This window comes from Littorina saxatilis, linkage group LG14 (genome assembly GCF_037325665.1).
Source record: "Littorina saxatilis isolate snail1 linkage group LG14, US_GU_Lsax_2.0, whole genome shotgun sequence".
In the NCBI taxonomy this organism is placed as follows: Eukaryota; Metazoa; Mollusca; class Gastropoda; order Littorinimorpha; family Littorinidae; genus Littorina; species Littorina saxatilis.
Window position 1 is genome coordinate 17,142,626 of NC_090258.1, and position 16,428 is coordinate 17,159,053.

The window sequence follows — 16,428 nt, forward strand, 5'->3', positions numbered from 1 at the left end:
ACCAAGCTTACCTTCAGTTTTTGAAGTCTGCAAACTATAAGTCATTCCGTAGTTGTTTCCCTTGCCAACTTCCGGGAAGGGAAGCAACTACGGGTGACTGGTAATAGTTAGTTCGTCTGCTTTCGTTTTCACTCGATCTTTTATTCTCCCAAAATGTGTGTTCTGTATTTGACGAAAAAAAAGGGGGTTGCATTTTTTTTTTAAATAAGACAAGCTGCTGACGAAATGTATAGGCAACAATTTGGAAAAATCAAGTACTTTTCAATGACTATTTAACAAAACTCTATTTTCAAGCACTTTTCAAGGCCTGGAAAAGGTTTTCCAATTTTCAAGGAGTTTTCCAGGGTTCAAGGACTCTGTACGAACCCTGGATATGGTCACTTTTAGTGGTTCACTACCTTATTTTGGTCACATTTCATAAGGGTCAAAGTGACCTTGACCTTGATCATATGTGACCAAATGTGTCTCATGATGAAAGCATAACATGTGCCCCACATAATTTTTAAGTTTGAAACAGTTAACTTCCATAGTTCAGGGTCAAGGTCACTTCAAAATATGTATACAATCCAACTTTGAAGAGCTCCTGTGACCTTGACCTTGAAGCAAGGTAAACCAAACTGGTATCAAAAGATGGGGCTTACTTTGCCCTATATATCATATATAGGTGAGGTATTCAATCTCAAAAACTTCAGAGAAAATGGGAAAAATGTGAAAAATAGCTGTTTTTTAGACAACATTTATGGCCCCTGCGACCTTGACCTTGAAGCAAGGTCAAGATGCTATGTATGTTTTTTGGGGCCTTGTCATCATACACCATCTTGCCAAATTTGGTACTGATAGACTGAATAGTGTCCAAGAAATATCCAACGTTAAAGTTTTCCGGACGGACGGACGGACGACTCGGGTGAGTACATAGACTCACTTTTGCTTCGCATGTGAGTCAAAAATGCTCCTGTGTGTTGGCATTCAGGGCTGATAAAGTTACCAATCAGATGGGAGCCAGCCGTGGAGTCGAATTGGTCAAAGTTAGGTTTGTTTGTGGCCTCAACCAGCCCGACTTTCCGGCTAGCTCCCACCCAGTCGGTAAGTTTCTTTTGGACATCAGCTGAGGTCTCACAGTGTCCTTTACCAACCTGGTCACTGTCACTTTCCTCTTTAGTTAGTCTAGGTATTCTGAATATTATCATTCTTATTGGCATTGAACGTACATGACCACAACCCTCCTTTTTTAAGTTATTTGTGGATGTGGACTTGATGGAATACATTTTGTCAAAATTATTATCCCTTCGAGTTGCTTTGCCTAACTTACAATTGTCTGCATTCCTTTGTTTGAATTAGTCACATGCCAGTGTTTTCATACAGTCAGTTTAGAATTTCAATGCCCGAACTCTGAATCATCACGAAAACTTGCTCTGCGAAGGAAGGTGCCATTAACCAAATAAATAATGTTCCTCTTTCTTACAGCTTTTCAGGACTTCATAACAATCCATACGGTGTTGGCCTTGGCCATTATGTCCTTTCAAAATCGTCATAGGTGTGAGCCCCCAGAACACAACAAACAGATTTCCAGGGGAAGAGAAACAAAACTGGCAGCATGGCAAGTCACTTACTGAGGCTTATAGAAAGGAGAGAGATATTTTCTGGAAAACAAATTTGACACAAGTGAAACAAAGGGGCAAGTGTTTCACATTAAGAGGGAATGAGGATCGAGGCATTCAAAAAGACAAATTGTTTGGAAATAACTCTGTCGAGCTTTCTTTTAGCTTTGGGAGAGTTGCATCCCTTCAAAACAGTGAGGCAAATACAAAGGGCTGCTGACAAGTGAAGGAAAGCTAATTTGTGTGACAGTGAATAATTAGTTCTGATGAGCATGTAATGAAGTGTCCACTCAATCTGATGCCCTTTCCCTTTGAAAATAAATATGCTCAACGTGGCCTATCATTCACTGTTGCCATATTGATCTCACTGATCGGTGGCCAAATGTGTTTGTCTCACTGTTTCAAAGGGCTATAGCTTTTCAACCGCCATAAACACCCAGATCACAGAGCTTTTCCCCCAATTCATTTACCATAGGAAAGGGTGTGTCTGTATGTGTTTGCTTTAGGTGATAACACTAGTGTTGGATGGAGGGTGTGTTGGATGGAGGGTGTGTTGGATGGAGGGTGTGTTGGATGGAGGGTGTGTTGGATGGAGGGTGTGTTGGATGGAGGGTGTGTTGGATGGAGGGTGTGTTGGATGGAGGGTGTGTGGGGGAGGGGTGTGGGGAGAATATGGTGTGTGCTGCTGGTGGGGGAAAGAGATCTGCAAGGCTGTAGAAAAGGTTCTCAAAGAAAGTGACAGAGGAGGTTTGTTTGTTTGTTTGCTTAACACCCAGCCGACCACGAAGGGCCATATCAGGGCGGTGCTGCTTTGACATATAACGTGTGCCACACACAAGACAGAAGTCGCAGCACAGGCTTCATGTCTCACCCAGTCACATTATTCTGACACCGGACCAACCAGTCCTAGCACTAACCCCATAATGCCAGACGCCAGGCGGAGCAGCCACTAGATTGCCAATTTTAAAGTCTTAGGTATGACCCGGCCGGGGTTCGAACCCACGACCTCCCGCTCACGGGGCGGACGCCTTACCACTAGGCCAACCGTGCCGGTGACAGAGGAGGTAGCCATCTCAAAAGCACAAAGCTAGAGGACAGACAGACAGAAAGAGAGAGAGAGAGAGAGAGAGAGAGAGAGAGAGAGAGAGAGAGAGAGAGAGAGAGAGAGAACCATTACACAATTCGTTAACGCAACACACACCCACACAATCTGACATATATACTATTTCTCTCTCTTTCTCTCTACCCCTCTTTTAAATTTGTTTTATTTCACTCCTTTTCCTGAACCCCCCCCCATTTTCTTTCGTTCCCTCCCCTTTACTCCATCTCAAAGCTAAACATCTATACTTACTTGTCTGAGGGTGATTTAGAAAGGGGTCTCTTTGGTGTGTAGACAAACTGAACATATTCTTTGGACAGCTGATCGGCGGTATCTGTCAGAGACTGGGATATCTGTCATGATGGAAAACATTTTTGTAAGGTTCTGTTAGCTGCAACAGGAGAATGGTATGAACCACATGGATGACGATAGCGATGGTGGTGGTGAAATCATCAAAAAAAGAGAAGAAGCAGAAAGAGAAGAACAAGACACAGAAGAAAGAAAGAGAGAAGAAGAAATGTCACTATAGGTATACTGTCACCTTTGTCACACTAACAATCAACAAAAATTGAGAAATCTGATGTCTGTAGAAAACCACAATCACACCAACAAAGGAAAAAGTGCTATAAGCTCTGCCATGTAAATCTGCTGTGCCTTTCTTATAATGTTATACGCTGACAAATTCAAAACACACTGACAAGTGATCACACAAGTGATCGCAGAGAACACGTGTCTTCCCAACTCGGTGTTGAACGTCATGGCCAATTGACACTCGCATCATCATGAATCGTTAACGTCTTGCACCCTTTACGCCACAACCTCAAAGAGAACTAATTTCAAGTTAAGATTAAGAGTACACATACTAACAAGACAAGAAAAGCAGATAGAATGTGGGAAAACATGGCCATGCACACCTACCCTTGCAATCTCTGTGTGCAGTGTGTTTTCACAGCCGAAGTGCTTTTGGAATAGGTCTGCGTAAAATGTTACTCGGCTGAAATACAAATGAATAAGTCATTATGGCATCTCTGCCTACAAATCTTACACAACTTATGCTACTTGTCAATAGTTTAATTCTAATATTTTGTGTGTGTGTGTGTGTGTGTGTGTGTGTGTGTGTGTGTGTGTGTGTGTGTGTGTGTGTGTGTGTGTATGCGTACATGTGTGTGTGTGTGTGTGTGTGTGTGCATGCATACATGAGTGAGTGAATGTGTGTGTGTGTGTGTGTGTGTGTGTGTGTGTGTGTGTGTGTGTGTGTGTGTGTGTGTGTGTGTGTGTGTGTGTGTGTGTGTGTGCGCGTGTGTGCGTGCGTGCTCGCGCGTGTTTGTGTGGTCATTTAATTTTCACATTGATACCTGTTGTAGAAGCCTGGCAACTCGGAGCACAGCTCATTGTGTAGTTCTTCAAAGATTCGCTTTGACTCGTTCAGGTCTTCTTGTGCCTGCAATACAAAGTATTAATCAGATCTCAAGTTGTTTTCAATTGTTGTTGCAGATGTGGAAGATAACTCTTCACACAGACATGCCAATTCACACACACTTGATTACCCAATAACTTGAACATAAAATGAGGGCTTGGGTGTGGGGGGTCTGGTCGGGGAGGGGGTATTGGAGGGGGAAATACATTGACATAAATACAGACACAACAGTTTGTATGTCTCAGCAAAGGAGACCTTTGAACAGTTCTGTGTAATCTGCCTTCCAGACAAACACAAACGATCATCGTCTACACCACCACCACCCTCCTCCTCCTCGTTGTTATCATCGTTCTGTACTAATTACCTTGGCAATTTTGGCATCATCTTTCTTCTTGGCTGCCTGCAGAACCTCTAGGTTGTGTCTGGAGTTGTCATAGTCAACCATTTTCCTTCCCCGCTTTGCAATTTTGGCCTGCAAGAACACATCATTCATGTGAGATTGAGCTACTTTCATCAACCTGATGAAAAATACTTGGAATAATAAGCAAATCTACTTAACTTTTCATGTGATTCAAAGCTTTTCACGCATCTGTGAACCTTGCTGACTAGATGAGTGGATGACACAGCTGGATACCAGTACATGTAAGCTTCCTAATCCAAACACATTTTCAGCAACTGAACAACCCTCTCCTCAAATGATAAAACTGAGAAGAATCAGTCTCTGACTTTGAATGTCTGAAAGCTGAGGTGATGCCATAGTGCATAGCCTAGTGCGGTGATCCCACTGTTACTTGTTATGGAAATATGCTATTTCTCCTTTCTATTCCCTCCTCTCTGGTTCATCAGCCTTTCCCAACAGAACTTTCCCTTCTTGCTGATCACATAACCAAAAGTTGCAAGGTTGCAGCCCCTGGGAAAGACACAGACAGACAGACAGACAGACAGACAGACAGAATCTCTCTCTCTCTCAAACACACAAAGGCATCAAATGCAGACAGGCACACAGCAAGGTAAAAAGAAACACCAGTCAACCCAGACAAAATAGTCATAAAATCACTCCTTTTCCATACAGCACCACTACCTCTAACTGTCCCAGGCCTAAGGCAATGAGCGGCAGTAAAATTAAACTTGGAGAATACATGGAAAAACCTAGTTTTCTGGGTAGTTATTGAAGAGACTTATACAAATAAATGGAAAAAATTTAAATACTAATGGACACAGACTGCCGTTGCTATGGAAACAGCCGCCATATTGGATTTCTAGGAAACGGTTTTACAGCAACATCATACATCAGACATGCATAATATTTGGCACAAGGATACACATGACTTGTATCTGCAATCATATAGAATGATATTTTGACTAAAGACTACAGTAGAATTTAAATAATTTTTTGTTATGAGGATTAATGAATTTCTAACTGCATATTCATTAATCTTTATTTCAAAAATTAATTTAAATTCAACTGTAATTTTTTGTCAAAATATCGTTCTATATGATTGTAGATAAAAGTCTTGTGTATCTTTGTGCCAAATATTAAGCATTTCTGATGTATGATGTTGCTGTAAAACCGTTCCTAAAAATCCAATATGGCGCTGTGTATGCCAGTTTCCACAGCGACGGCAATCTATGTCCTTTAGTTTTCACAATTTTTTCATTTTTTTTATACAAGTCACTTCAATAACTACCCAGAAAACTAAGTTACTCCATGTATTTTCCATGTTTCATTTTGGTCATTCTAGTGCCGCTCATTGCCTTAACACTTTGAGTTTGTCTAGCTACCCCTGTAGTGTAAATTATTTACCTTTAGCGCAGGGAAAGAAGCAATGTAGGTGTTTAATGCCTCCATCACAGATGTCTGTACAGTTTCGAGGTAGTCGCTCCATAGCAAGTCCTGGGTCTGAAAAAAACCATTGAATACGTGAATGTCCTTTCAGAATGGAGACGGTGTAACCTGAATTTACTTAAAGTATAATCAAACCTCCACTGGCAACTGCCTCTTGATAACAACCCCCTACCCATTACAACCACCCCAACGAAAACCTGACAAGGTTCTTTCCTATATTATATTATACACCTTTCCATAAAGACAACCTGTCTATGAAGACCACTTTTGATTGGTCAATAATGGGTGGTTGTTATAAACAGGTTCGACTCAACTACTAAGTGTGCACTACTGCAGCAGCCCCCCCCCCCCCCCCCCCCCAATTTTAGAACAGACTGTTCAAGGTATGTGCGCGCGCACACACACACTTTTACTGGGGAGGGGGGGAAGCTGGAGGAGTGATAGAGACACAATATTAACAGCCTCACACCAGGTTTAACCTGCACAGAGAGAATACTATTTGGTATGCAGGCTGTTGTCAGGTGGATTGATACCAAGCATTAAAGAGAGTAGCAGCTAAAGAAAAACACAAACACATGTACCTTGCACACACACACACAGGAGGGGGGGGGGGGGTAGAGAATGGTCTAGAAGAAAAGATAAAAATAGATTTCCCTTTAACAATGGGGCCTGAGGTCACTAATACTTGTACTTTAGGACCAGGCAGAAAGGAGTCGAAGGGGGATTTGAACCCTAATCCCACTTAATGACTAGTTAGTATTGTACGTATAGTGCAAGTACACTCTAACTTCCGTTCAAACTCACAGCCTTCTGCTCATCGTAAAGGTCAATCAAGCAAGCATTTAACAAAGATTACTGGTGTTGTACATTTCACCAGAAGTCGCCAAGTATTGGAAGTGTGTTGTAAACTGAATTTGACCATCTTACTTCAAACAATTCAAAACAGTGTGCACCTGTATACATATATATATATAGTGCATATGTGTGTGTGTGTGTGTGTGTGTGTGTGTGTGTGTGTGTGTGTGTGTGTGTGTGTGTGTGTGTGTGTGTGTGTGTGTGTGTGTGTGTGTGTGTGTGTGTGTATTATTCTAATCCACCCATCTACATCCCACTTCAATGCACTGAAATATGACAAGCCCCTTTGTTATTAAGTTTGATACCTAATAGACCCAAACTAAATTGTTGGGGGTGTGTGTGTGACTACATGAAACTTAAATGTGACCAAGATTTCAGTTACAACCCAAACAAGGACAACAGAGAACTCATTATGATGATTTGTGCTGAATGATAAGTTTGCTTGTTGACTGGTTGTTTTTAAACCTTCTAGAGTATCATATGTATCTGGTTATTGTTTATAAAGTGTTAACTATTAACCCCTTCACTGCCACAGTATAACAGCATTTTGGTATTGCTGTGCGCCAGGGCAAATTTTGCTTTCTTCGGTAGGTTCACTAATCTGTTCACTGCTCAATCATTTATTGAGATATCTCTTAGATCTTTGGCATCTGGTTTGCTTACACCCTTGGCTATTATCTGATAACATGATCATTGGACTTTGTTTGTGATTGTTATAGTAAAAATCGATATGACCATTTTTGTCAAAAATTACAGTTTCCAAACTTTCACACACACACTGCAGCATGTAAAACCACAGAAAACACAGCTAAAACTGGTGTCAAACATCAGGTACTCACATTACAGCCCATAACAGTATTCTTCTGTGTGGTAATCCATAAATCACTTCTTGTAGAGCTTCCAGAACACTGTATCATTTGAAAACAGGTCTACGAGTTGATGTCCGACTTTCGGCCGCCATTTTGAATCTTATAGATTGGAAAAAACTTCAAAAAATGTTTTTACCACGTGGTACTAACTTATCTGAACGGTCAATGGGAAAGAACTGTGTAAATTAAACCCCTACAAGAAGTTGGACAGTGGTTACCTCCCATTTAGTTTTCACAAATGTCCTGAAAAGTGCTTATGTAAATGCCACGTACCTAGTACGTGTATGGGCGTATGACAAACCAAACATGACAACGTATGATCTAGTACGTGCTGGGCAGTGAAGAAGTTAATGCTTGTATTGTATGATGGATTGTGTTTGTAAAGCGCCATGAGACTGTTATCTGGCGGTAAACAGCGCTATAGAAGAATGTTTTATCATTTTTATTATTATTATTTGGCTGCAATCTTTATTTAAACCTTCTCAATACCGTTAACGATGCCCTGAATCCATAGCTGTCTGTCCATTCTTCTTCATAGTTCTGACCAAGGGTTATTGCCAAAGATTTGCTGGAGTGACTCAGCGCTGCAACAAAAAGAATGTAACACTTTCTTTTCACACCTCAAAAAACAAACAAACAAACAAAATCAGACAAGTGTTTGTGTTGGTGAAAGAATGTTGTGGGTCTTCAACATGAGCAATCACAGCACCAGTCGGATTCTCTCTCCCAGAGCAAGGGAAGATCAGTTTACAGAACAGGTGAAGAAAATCAGTTTGTGACCTGAGAGAGTGTGGAGGAGGTGGATTGGTCAGGGGCAGTGACCAGTCAAGCGAATCTGGTGGTCAGTGCATGGTCGGTGAAGACAGGTAATCCTCGACCCTGTCCCTCCCGTCTGTCTGTCCTGATAAACCCTCCATTACTTTTACCCCCTGCTCTGACACATGAGCAGTTAGCAGTCCCAAGTATTTGTCAGGTTTGGGGAGAAACGGTGTGTGGGTGAGTGCGGGTTAGAGGTGGGGGGGGTGTAGAAGGAGAGACAGGGAGTTTTTAAATGTGAGAGAGATAGAGTTAGGGCTGGACGAGAGAGAGAGAGAAAAGGGAGGAGAGAGAGAGAGAGAGAGAGAGAGAGAGAGAGAGAGAGAGAGAGAGAGAGAGAGAGAGAGAGAGAGAGAGAGAGAGAGAGAGAGAGAGAGAGAGAGAGAGAGAAAGAGAGAGAGAGAGAGCAGGCATGGGAATTGAAGATTGTAAAAAAGGCTGAACATGTATAACTGAAGACGCGAAGCGTCAAGTCGACGGCGCGAAGCGCCTAGCCTTACTAGGGGGGTCCGGGGGCATGCCCCCCCCCCCCCGGAAAAAAATTCTCCAAAGAACCCAGATGGTGCAATCTGGTGTCATCTGAGCTCCAAGTTTGCCATTAAATTCTTTTTTTAGAATCAGAGTTTTTAGTACCAATTTTTTTCTTTTTTGAAGAAAACAAAATATATACATGTATTATATGGTTTAAATTTGTTAAACAAATTGATCTGTTGAGACAAACAGGAAAATGTAACTTGTAACACAATCTGTGCAATCTGGTTTGCTTTCAAACATAAAAGTTCAAGTAACTGAGGCAGTGCGTGAACAAAGTACGGAAAGTTTTCGCGGACTTTTGCGCAAAGGCAAAAGTAACCGCTGCTTTTATTGTGTGCCTCCCCCCTTTATTTTTTTGGCGGACACTTTTGCTTTTTCGGCGGAACAAAAAGAAATGTCGGCGGAAATCCGCCGTTCGGCGGACAATTCCCATGCCTGAGAGAGAGAGAGAGAGAGAGAGAGAGAGAGAGACACACACACACACACACACATACATACACACACAGACTGAGAAAGGGGGAGGGGGCACCGCCCTTCTGATTTGTTTTACACAAACTAGCATTTGGAAGTGAAAGTCCAAAAGACAAGTGCACGGTGAGGACTAAAGATAACCCCCACCTCCTCGTCTTGCCACTATGACCCATCCTCCTGGCTCCAAAACACCCAAAACCCTTCACAACACCGGTCCCAAAATTCCTCACGAAACTCCAGAAGCTGCAAATCAGAGACTGAGAATCCACGACTCACAGCACATAGTCATAGATAAAAAATTAATGGGATAAGAGAGAGTCTGAAAGAGACCAGCTATACATACAGAAACCAAAGAGAAGTCACGGCCTCCAATAAAGATGGGTTGAAGGCAAAAGAAACACAGAACTGCATGTTGTATCATAACCTAGTAACCATAGTTGTCATTCGCATTGTTAGTGCTATCAGCCTCTGTCACAATAATACAACTCTTCATCCCTCTGGTCTTGTGATTAGTTGTACATCCCATTGTTCTCTTATCAGCTGTAAAGGCAATGCTGCTAACATCTTGGCCCGTGAACCTTCTGTTAATTTCGCTTTCCAAGAGATATGGTGCGGTTTGGCTTGATAAGGCCTAAAAAAAAAATAGGTGTGGTTACGGTAACCCGACCTACCCTATTTTGGGGGGCCGACCCTATAACTTTTTATTACATTTGTCAAAAAAATACCAAAACAAGAAGAGCAAACGCTCGATCGAGTCACTTTCGCAGTTCTGAATATTATATGAGGCATCAGATGGACAGGAAGAAATTGCTATTCACAACACAATGAGTCACGTTCACATAAAATTTGAGCCCGGTCACTTTTATAGTTTCCGAGAAAAGCCCAACGTTAAGTTGTGTGTTGCCGAACAGAAAAGGCTAGTTATCTCCCTTGTTTTTCTGATAACGTTCGTAAAAGGCTACAGATGTAAATACTTTGATGTAAAGAATAATCCTACAAAGTTTCAATCACATCCGATGAACTTTGTCAAAGATATAAAATGTCTAATTTTTCCTTTGACGCTGACCTGTGACCTTGAAAAAGGTCAAAGGTCAACGAAACCATCGTTAAAGTGTAGAGGTCATTGGAGGTCACGACTAAACAAAATATGAGCCCGATCGCTTTGATAGTTTCCGAGAAAAGTCCAACGTTAAGGTGGTGTCTACGGACGGCCGACCGGCCGGACAGACTAACACTGACCGATTACATAGAGTCACTTTTTCTCAAGTGACTCAAAAACCAAGTAAACGAGTGCAGAAAACGCAATGAAAGCGAAAGCGCCCGAGTCGCACACTTATTTCCCTGTCAAGTAGGTTTAATTTGTACACATTAGAAAAAAAAGTAAAAACAAAAAAAAAAGTGATTCCCTACCTTCCTACCCTATTTTTTGGGGCTATGTTACCGTAACCACACCTATTATTTTTTTGGGCCTAACTCTTAGGTGTGGGCAATCATTTCCTTTCATACGTCATGTTTGCCTTCGTGGGGTGTACTATGAGAAGAAAGGAGCTATGGGAGAATCCATGACGGCTTACTAGTGCCAAAACCTAGGGTTACCATTTTCACGTGAAAATTAGTAATTAACAGTGTTACAGTCGAACTCGCTTAAGACGAATCACTGGGGATCGGAAAAAAAGTTCGTCTTAACCAAAATTCGTATTAAGAAAATTGATTGATTTTTTTATTTTTTTATTTTTTTTTATTTTAAGTCTTGTACATTTTATGGTGTTTCAATTTGTTTCTTTCGCAACTTTCATGCTGCTTCACGTTTAGACAATAAAGTGACATATTCAGTTACATGTTCATGTGTGTCTCATGTTGAGTGATGATTGTTGAGTTTGAGTGAGAGTGAGCACACAGATGTTTCATCCAGTTGTTACGTTTTTGGTCACACACACGCACACACTGACACTGTCCACATTCGCGGTGTTCCTATCATTTGTCCGGAATCACTTACCTTGGCGACGGGTAGCAAACCTTGGCCAATTTAGTTTTTTTTGTTTTGTTGCAACATGATGTTCAAATCCAAATCGATAGCACTGACTGACTGATAAACTATCGCGAACCGGCGAACGCAAACGTTGAGAGTGTGTACCACTCTGGCATCTATATTTTTTGGCAATGGCGTCCGTTCAAAACATTGATGTTTCGTTTTTGGTATTCGCGAAGGAAATAAACGTCAGTCAGTCATTCATGTTCAGTGTCTGAGCTATCAATCACTTTGATTCTAAATTTGAAATTGTTTTGTGAGTACAGTGTAATCAGTTTAACTTTATTCAGTGATCGGTTGAGCAATGGTTCAAGCAGTCAACGCAAGGGAAGACTTTGACACATGTATTCAAACTTCTCAAATTCCCATGATATGTCGATCTCGGGACGAGTTTAAAGATTTCGTCATAAGCGTGAGTAAATTACAGACATTATGCATGCTTGGGAATCCAAAAAGTGCTCGTTATAAGCATAAATTCGTTACAAAGAATTCGTTTTAAGCATTTTTTTTAAGCATGAAGAAAGAGGTATTCAGTTGGGAACTTAAAACTAATACGTTATAAGTCAAAATTCGTAACTAGCGTGTTCGTTTTAAGTGGGTTCGACTGTAATTACTAATTTTCATTTTTGCCTCGTTTTCGGTCACAGTAGTCGGACTTTAAGAGTCCGCACTGAGAAGCTACAACGTCCGTCAAACATCACTCTCACACAATTTCTGAAATATCTTTTAATAGAAGGCCTTATCGAGCAAGTTATCCGACGTGAAGATGCATGTCACAGTTTTCTGCAATAGCGCTTTCCTTAAACGTTGTTTTGGGTATCTTAGAAAAGAATAATTGACCCCAAAAACTTTCGAATCGTAGCTGTTCGTAGCAGACGAACTTTTGATCGGCTGTGGTCTCACACTTTCACATATATCTTTCAATATAATTCCTTATTCGACAAGTTGTCAGACACACAGCTGTACCTCATATTTATTTCCACTACTACACTCATACATCTGCTTTGTAGTGTATTAGTGAAGGACAATCGATCCGAAAATGTTCGAATCGAGAGAGAAAAAATGGCGTCTGGCCGGCCATGTGCTGAATTCAGGTCCGACCACTAGCAGGTCTAGACTCACACACTTTCACAAATATCTTTCGATAGAATTCATTATTCAACAAGTTATCAGCCACGGTTATCTACACATGCGCTTTGCAGCTCTTATTGTTAAATTGCATCGGATTAAAGAACTATGGACCAGAAAAGTATTGAATCGAAGGATGTTTCGCTCTGGCCGGTGTAATAATCGCGCATGTGCATTGAACCTCCACAGTCACGAGGCACATGAAAATGAGTTATTAACGCGTGAAAATTACTAATTTTTAGTTTAGGCACTAGTAAGCCGTCAGGAGGTGAGCCAAAACTGAAAATTAGACATTAACACTTGAAAATTAATAATTAACACGTGAAAATGAGTAATTAACACGTGAAAATGAGTAATTTTCACGTCATAATTGTAATTTTCTCGTGAAAATTAGTAACTTTCACGTGTTAATGACTAATTTTTAGTTTTGGCGCTAGTAAGCCATCATAAGAATCCCTAGGATCATGACGATCTTGACTGACCTGGGATGAAGAGAACAGAAATGCTGCAGTACAAAGTGTTGTGGCTAACCACCCCTCCATTCCCCACCCCTCCCCGCAGAGGGTGGGCTGGGGACGGCGTGGCTGTAGTAAAATTCCTAGGATTAACACCAAGTCATAGTTCACTGTCTCGGCTAAAGCTCCTCCAATCCCACGTGGAGAGATACTACACGATGCTGGCTACTATTACGTCGTTGTGAGGGGACAATGACAACTGACACATACAAACACACACACACAGAAGTGGGAGAAGCCCTGGGAGGGGGAGGGGGAGAGGAGGGGTTAATTTGGGGGCTGCGGATGGAAGACACTCGGTGACTCCCGTGAATGAATTCTCAGGAGTAAGAAAAAGTCGTACGTTTGGCAAGTGAACTAAGCTCCACACATCGCGAACTTGAACTTAACTATTCTCCTATCCCTCATCGAAGATATTACGCTGTGGAACATCTTTGCCAGGATGTCGACTGACCTAGGACGAAGAAAAGAGCGATAAACACAATCATGCTGGCAGCCTTACTGTGTGTCAAAGATCGTCCATGCTACGCTGGGAGACCTTTGTTATGGGGACAAGGAGGCCCCCATTCTATACGGATAGTTTCGAGGTTGACCATGGGCAGCGCCATTTTGTTGTGAAATACGTCATCAGTTTGTGTACACAGGAAGTTGTGACATCCGTCACCCTATGGGAGGGGTGAAGGCAACATTGTTCATCAGTAGAAAGTTGTGAAATCCGTCACCCTATGGGAGGGGTGAAGGCAAAATTGGTCATCACTGAGTTTGTGTAACACAGGAAGTTGTGAAATACGTCACTCTATGGGAGGGGTGACGGCAAAATTGTTCAACAAAATCATCACTGGCCGAACTGTGCAGGGTTAACCGCAACAAACTCAAACCATTCATACTACTCTGCATTTGAGTGATTTATATACCAACATTTTTATGTCTTATTTTCAGCACAGGTGTGGGAAAAATCATGAACCAAAATGTTATTTAGTTTCTAATTTAACATTTGTTTTACAAATTTGACCATGGTCTTTCAAACATACAGTGACATTAAACATTGTTATGTTAAAAAAAAAAGAAGAAAAAGAAAAGCTTTTGTGCACAAATCAGAAAATACATTGTACATTTTACCTACAGGCCAAACAAGAGATCCAAGCAAGTTGCACTGATCTAAAAATATATTTTATTTTTAGATCAATGGCAAGTTGTCAATAAAAACAGGCGCTTGCATTTGGATGTGTCCAATGATAGTAGGTTTGGTTGTGATCAATCAGAATAATGTAGGAATAAAAATGTATGACAGTTTGGTATGATGACATGTAATTCACATATGCTGAAATATAAAATCATACATCATATAATATCAATATGGCTGTTGCCATGACCATGAACCCCAAGAAAGGTTTAATGTTATGTAAATCAAAATACCAAAATCAAGCACCTATTAATCTGGTCTACGGCGCGGGAAGATTGAGGCCTTCGTAAACGTTCACCAATAATGATTTTAACAATGTCGTGTCGTTTTGTATTATGTTGTATTTTGTTGATCAATTGATAAATATGTCTTCCCAACATATTACAAATCAAACAGAAATAAAGTCTTAGAGAACTACAATAATTATTGTTGCCGTCAAAACCTTGCAAGGCCTCAACCGTTCTCACGAGATCAGTTACATCTCTCTCTCTCTCTCTCTCTCTCTCTCTCTCTCTCTCTCTCTCTCTCTCTCTCTCTCTCTCTCTCTCTCTCTCTCTCTCTCTCTCTCTCTCTCTCTCTCTCTCTCTCTCTCTCTCTCTCTCTCTCTCTCTCTCTCTCTCTCTCTCTCTCTCTCTCTCTCTCTCTCTCTCTCTCTCTCTCTCTCTCTCTCTCTCTCTCTCTCTCTCTCTCTCTCTCTCTCTCTCTCTCTCTGTATGTATGTCTTTATCTGTGTCTCCCTCTGAGTCTCTCCGCTTCTGTCTTTCTATGTCTGTCTCTGTCTATGTGTGTGTGTGTGTGTCTCTCTCTCTCTCTCTCTCTCTTTCTCTCTCTTTCTCTCTCTTTCTCTCTCTCTCTCTCTCGCTCTCGCTTTCTCTCTCTCTCATCTGACTCTTGGCACACAGGTCAAAGCAGAGGTTAACTTGAGTGCACGTGTACCTAGGAGGGGGGTGATTTCTTGAATTAGCTGAGGGTAGAAGGAAATTGCTCACCTTCCACGTCCAAAACGTAGTGATATTGACACGCCAGATTAGTGCGGTAGCGTATTGTGCTAAGCAGGAAAGCGCGCTTTTCTGCCGGTATTCTTGTTAACTTCGCAATTTCCGGAAAACATCCACTTTCACTTTGAGACTGTTCTGTTTACATTCGACACTATCAAAACCACTTTGCAATACTGAAATAATTTTTTCTGTGTTCGAAAGCTACAGCCAATCGTTATTATGTCCCCTTAGGTACAGTTTTATAACATTATTGGCACATGTAAACAATAGGAATTAATTAATGAACGCTACGAAAAGGGCAGCCTTTAACCTCCCTGTTGTCACTCAGCATTTTTTTATTTTTTTATTCTCATCCACACTTTCAGCACTTCCCCCACCCGCCCTCCCTATCTCAGATGTAATTTGTAAATGACGTTTTTAGCCTTCAATCCACTATTTAACATAGTAAGTCAAGCTTTTCAAACCTTATTAATAATTGCTTTGATGTTTTGCTGATGTTCAGTTTATTATTTAATAAAGATCTCATGGTTCAAAATTTCATATTGTTTTTTTCAAAAACGTGCGTGTGTTCCATTTCAAACTAACCTCACTGATGTGAACTCCATTATTACTGTCACATCTGTTTTACAAATTACACCCATAATCCAAACCAACGCGCAAACACACACACACACCACAACTACACACATATGTACTCGTTACCATTAGCCAACGCTCGTCACAACACTGTCAGTCTCAAGTCTAAATAATAATAGTATAAATCATAACTAATTTTCTTCACATCATCATAGACATAATGTTGCTTCACATGTTCTTTGTACAATCGTTGGTTTTCACAATAAATATTGCATTACTGTAATTGTCTTCTTTTTCTTTAACAATATCTTTCCAAAAACAAAACTCAAAGACCACACAAGCTATTGCAATCTCTGGTCTCTCTTCCTGGGTACAATGGTACCTAAGACCATAGACCTATATAAATATAGGTCCCTGCTAAGACTTACATTCAATTGCTTACATTTCCATGCTACCCACATTGTCAAAATACCAATAATTATTCAAAACAAATG

At 41.0% G+C, this 16,428-nt stretch overlaps 1 protein-coding gene across 4 annotated transcripts in view; it reads right to left on the reverse strand.

Annotated features, from left to right (window-relative positions):
- LOC138947247 (streptococcal hemagglutinin-like) overlaps positions 1 to 16,428 on the reverse strand; it is a 66,326-nt gene that overhangs the window by 24,814 nt on the left and 25,084 nt on the right. For 2 of the 4 annotated variants that reach the window (XM_070318685.1, XM_070318683.1), the window contains exons 4-10: positions 8,174 to 8,268; positions 5,919 to 6,014; positions 4,479 to 4,586; positions 4,053 to 4,138; positions 3,616 to 3,691; positions 2,950 to 3,050; positions 1,611 to 1,640 (exon numbers count right to left, since the gene is read on the reverse strand). In XM_070318685.1, coding sequence (XP_070174786.1) covers positions 1,611 to 1,640; positions 2,950 to 3,050; positions 3,616 to 3,691; positions 4,053 to 4,138; positions 4,479 to 4,586; positions 5,919 to 6,014; positions 8,174 to 8,268 — 592 coding nt within the window. The remainder of the gene's footprint in view (positions 1 to 1,610; positions 1,641 to 2,949; positions 3,051 to 3,615; positions 3,692 to 4,052; positions 4,139 to 4,478; positions 4,587 to 5,918; positions 6,015 to 8,173; positions 8,269 to 16,428) is intronic. The other 2 variants (XM_070318686.1, XM_070318684.1) reach the window with 1 other exon arrangement.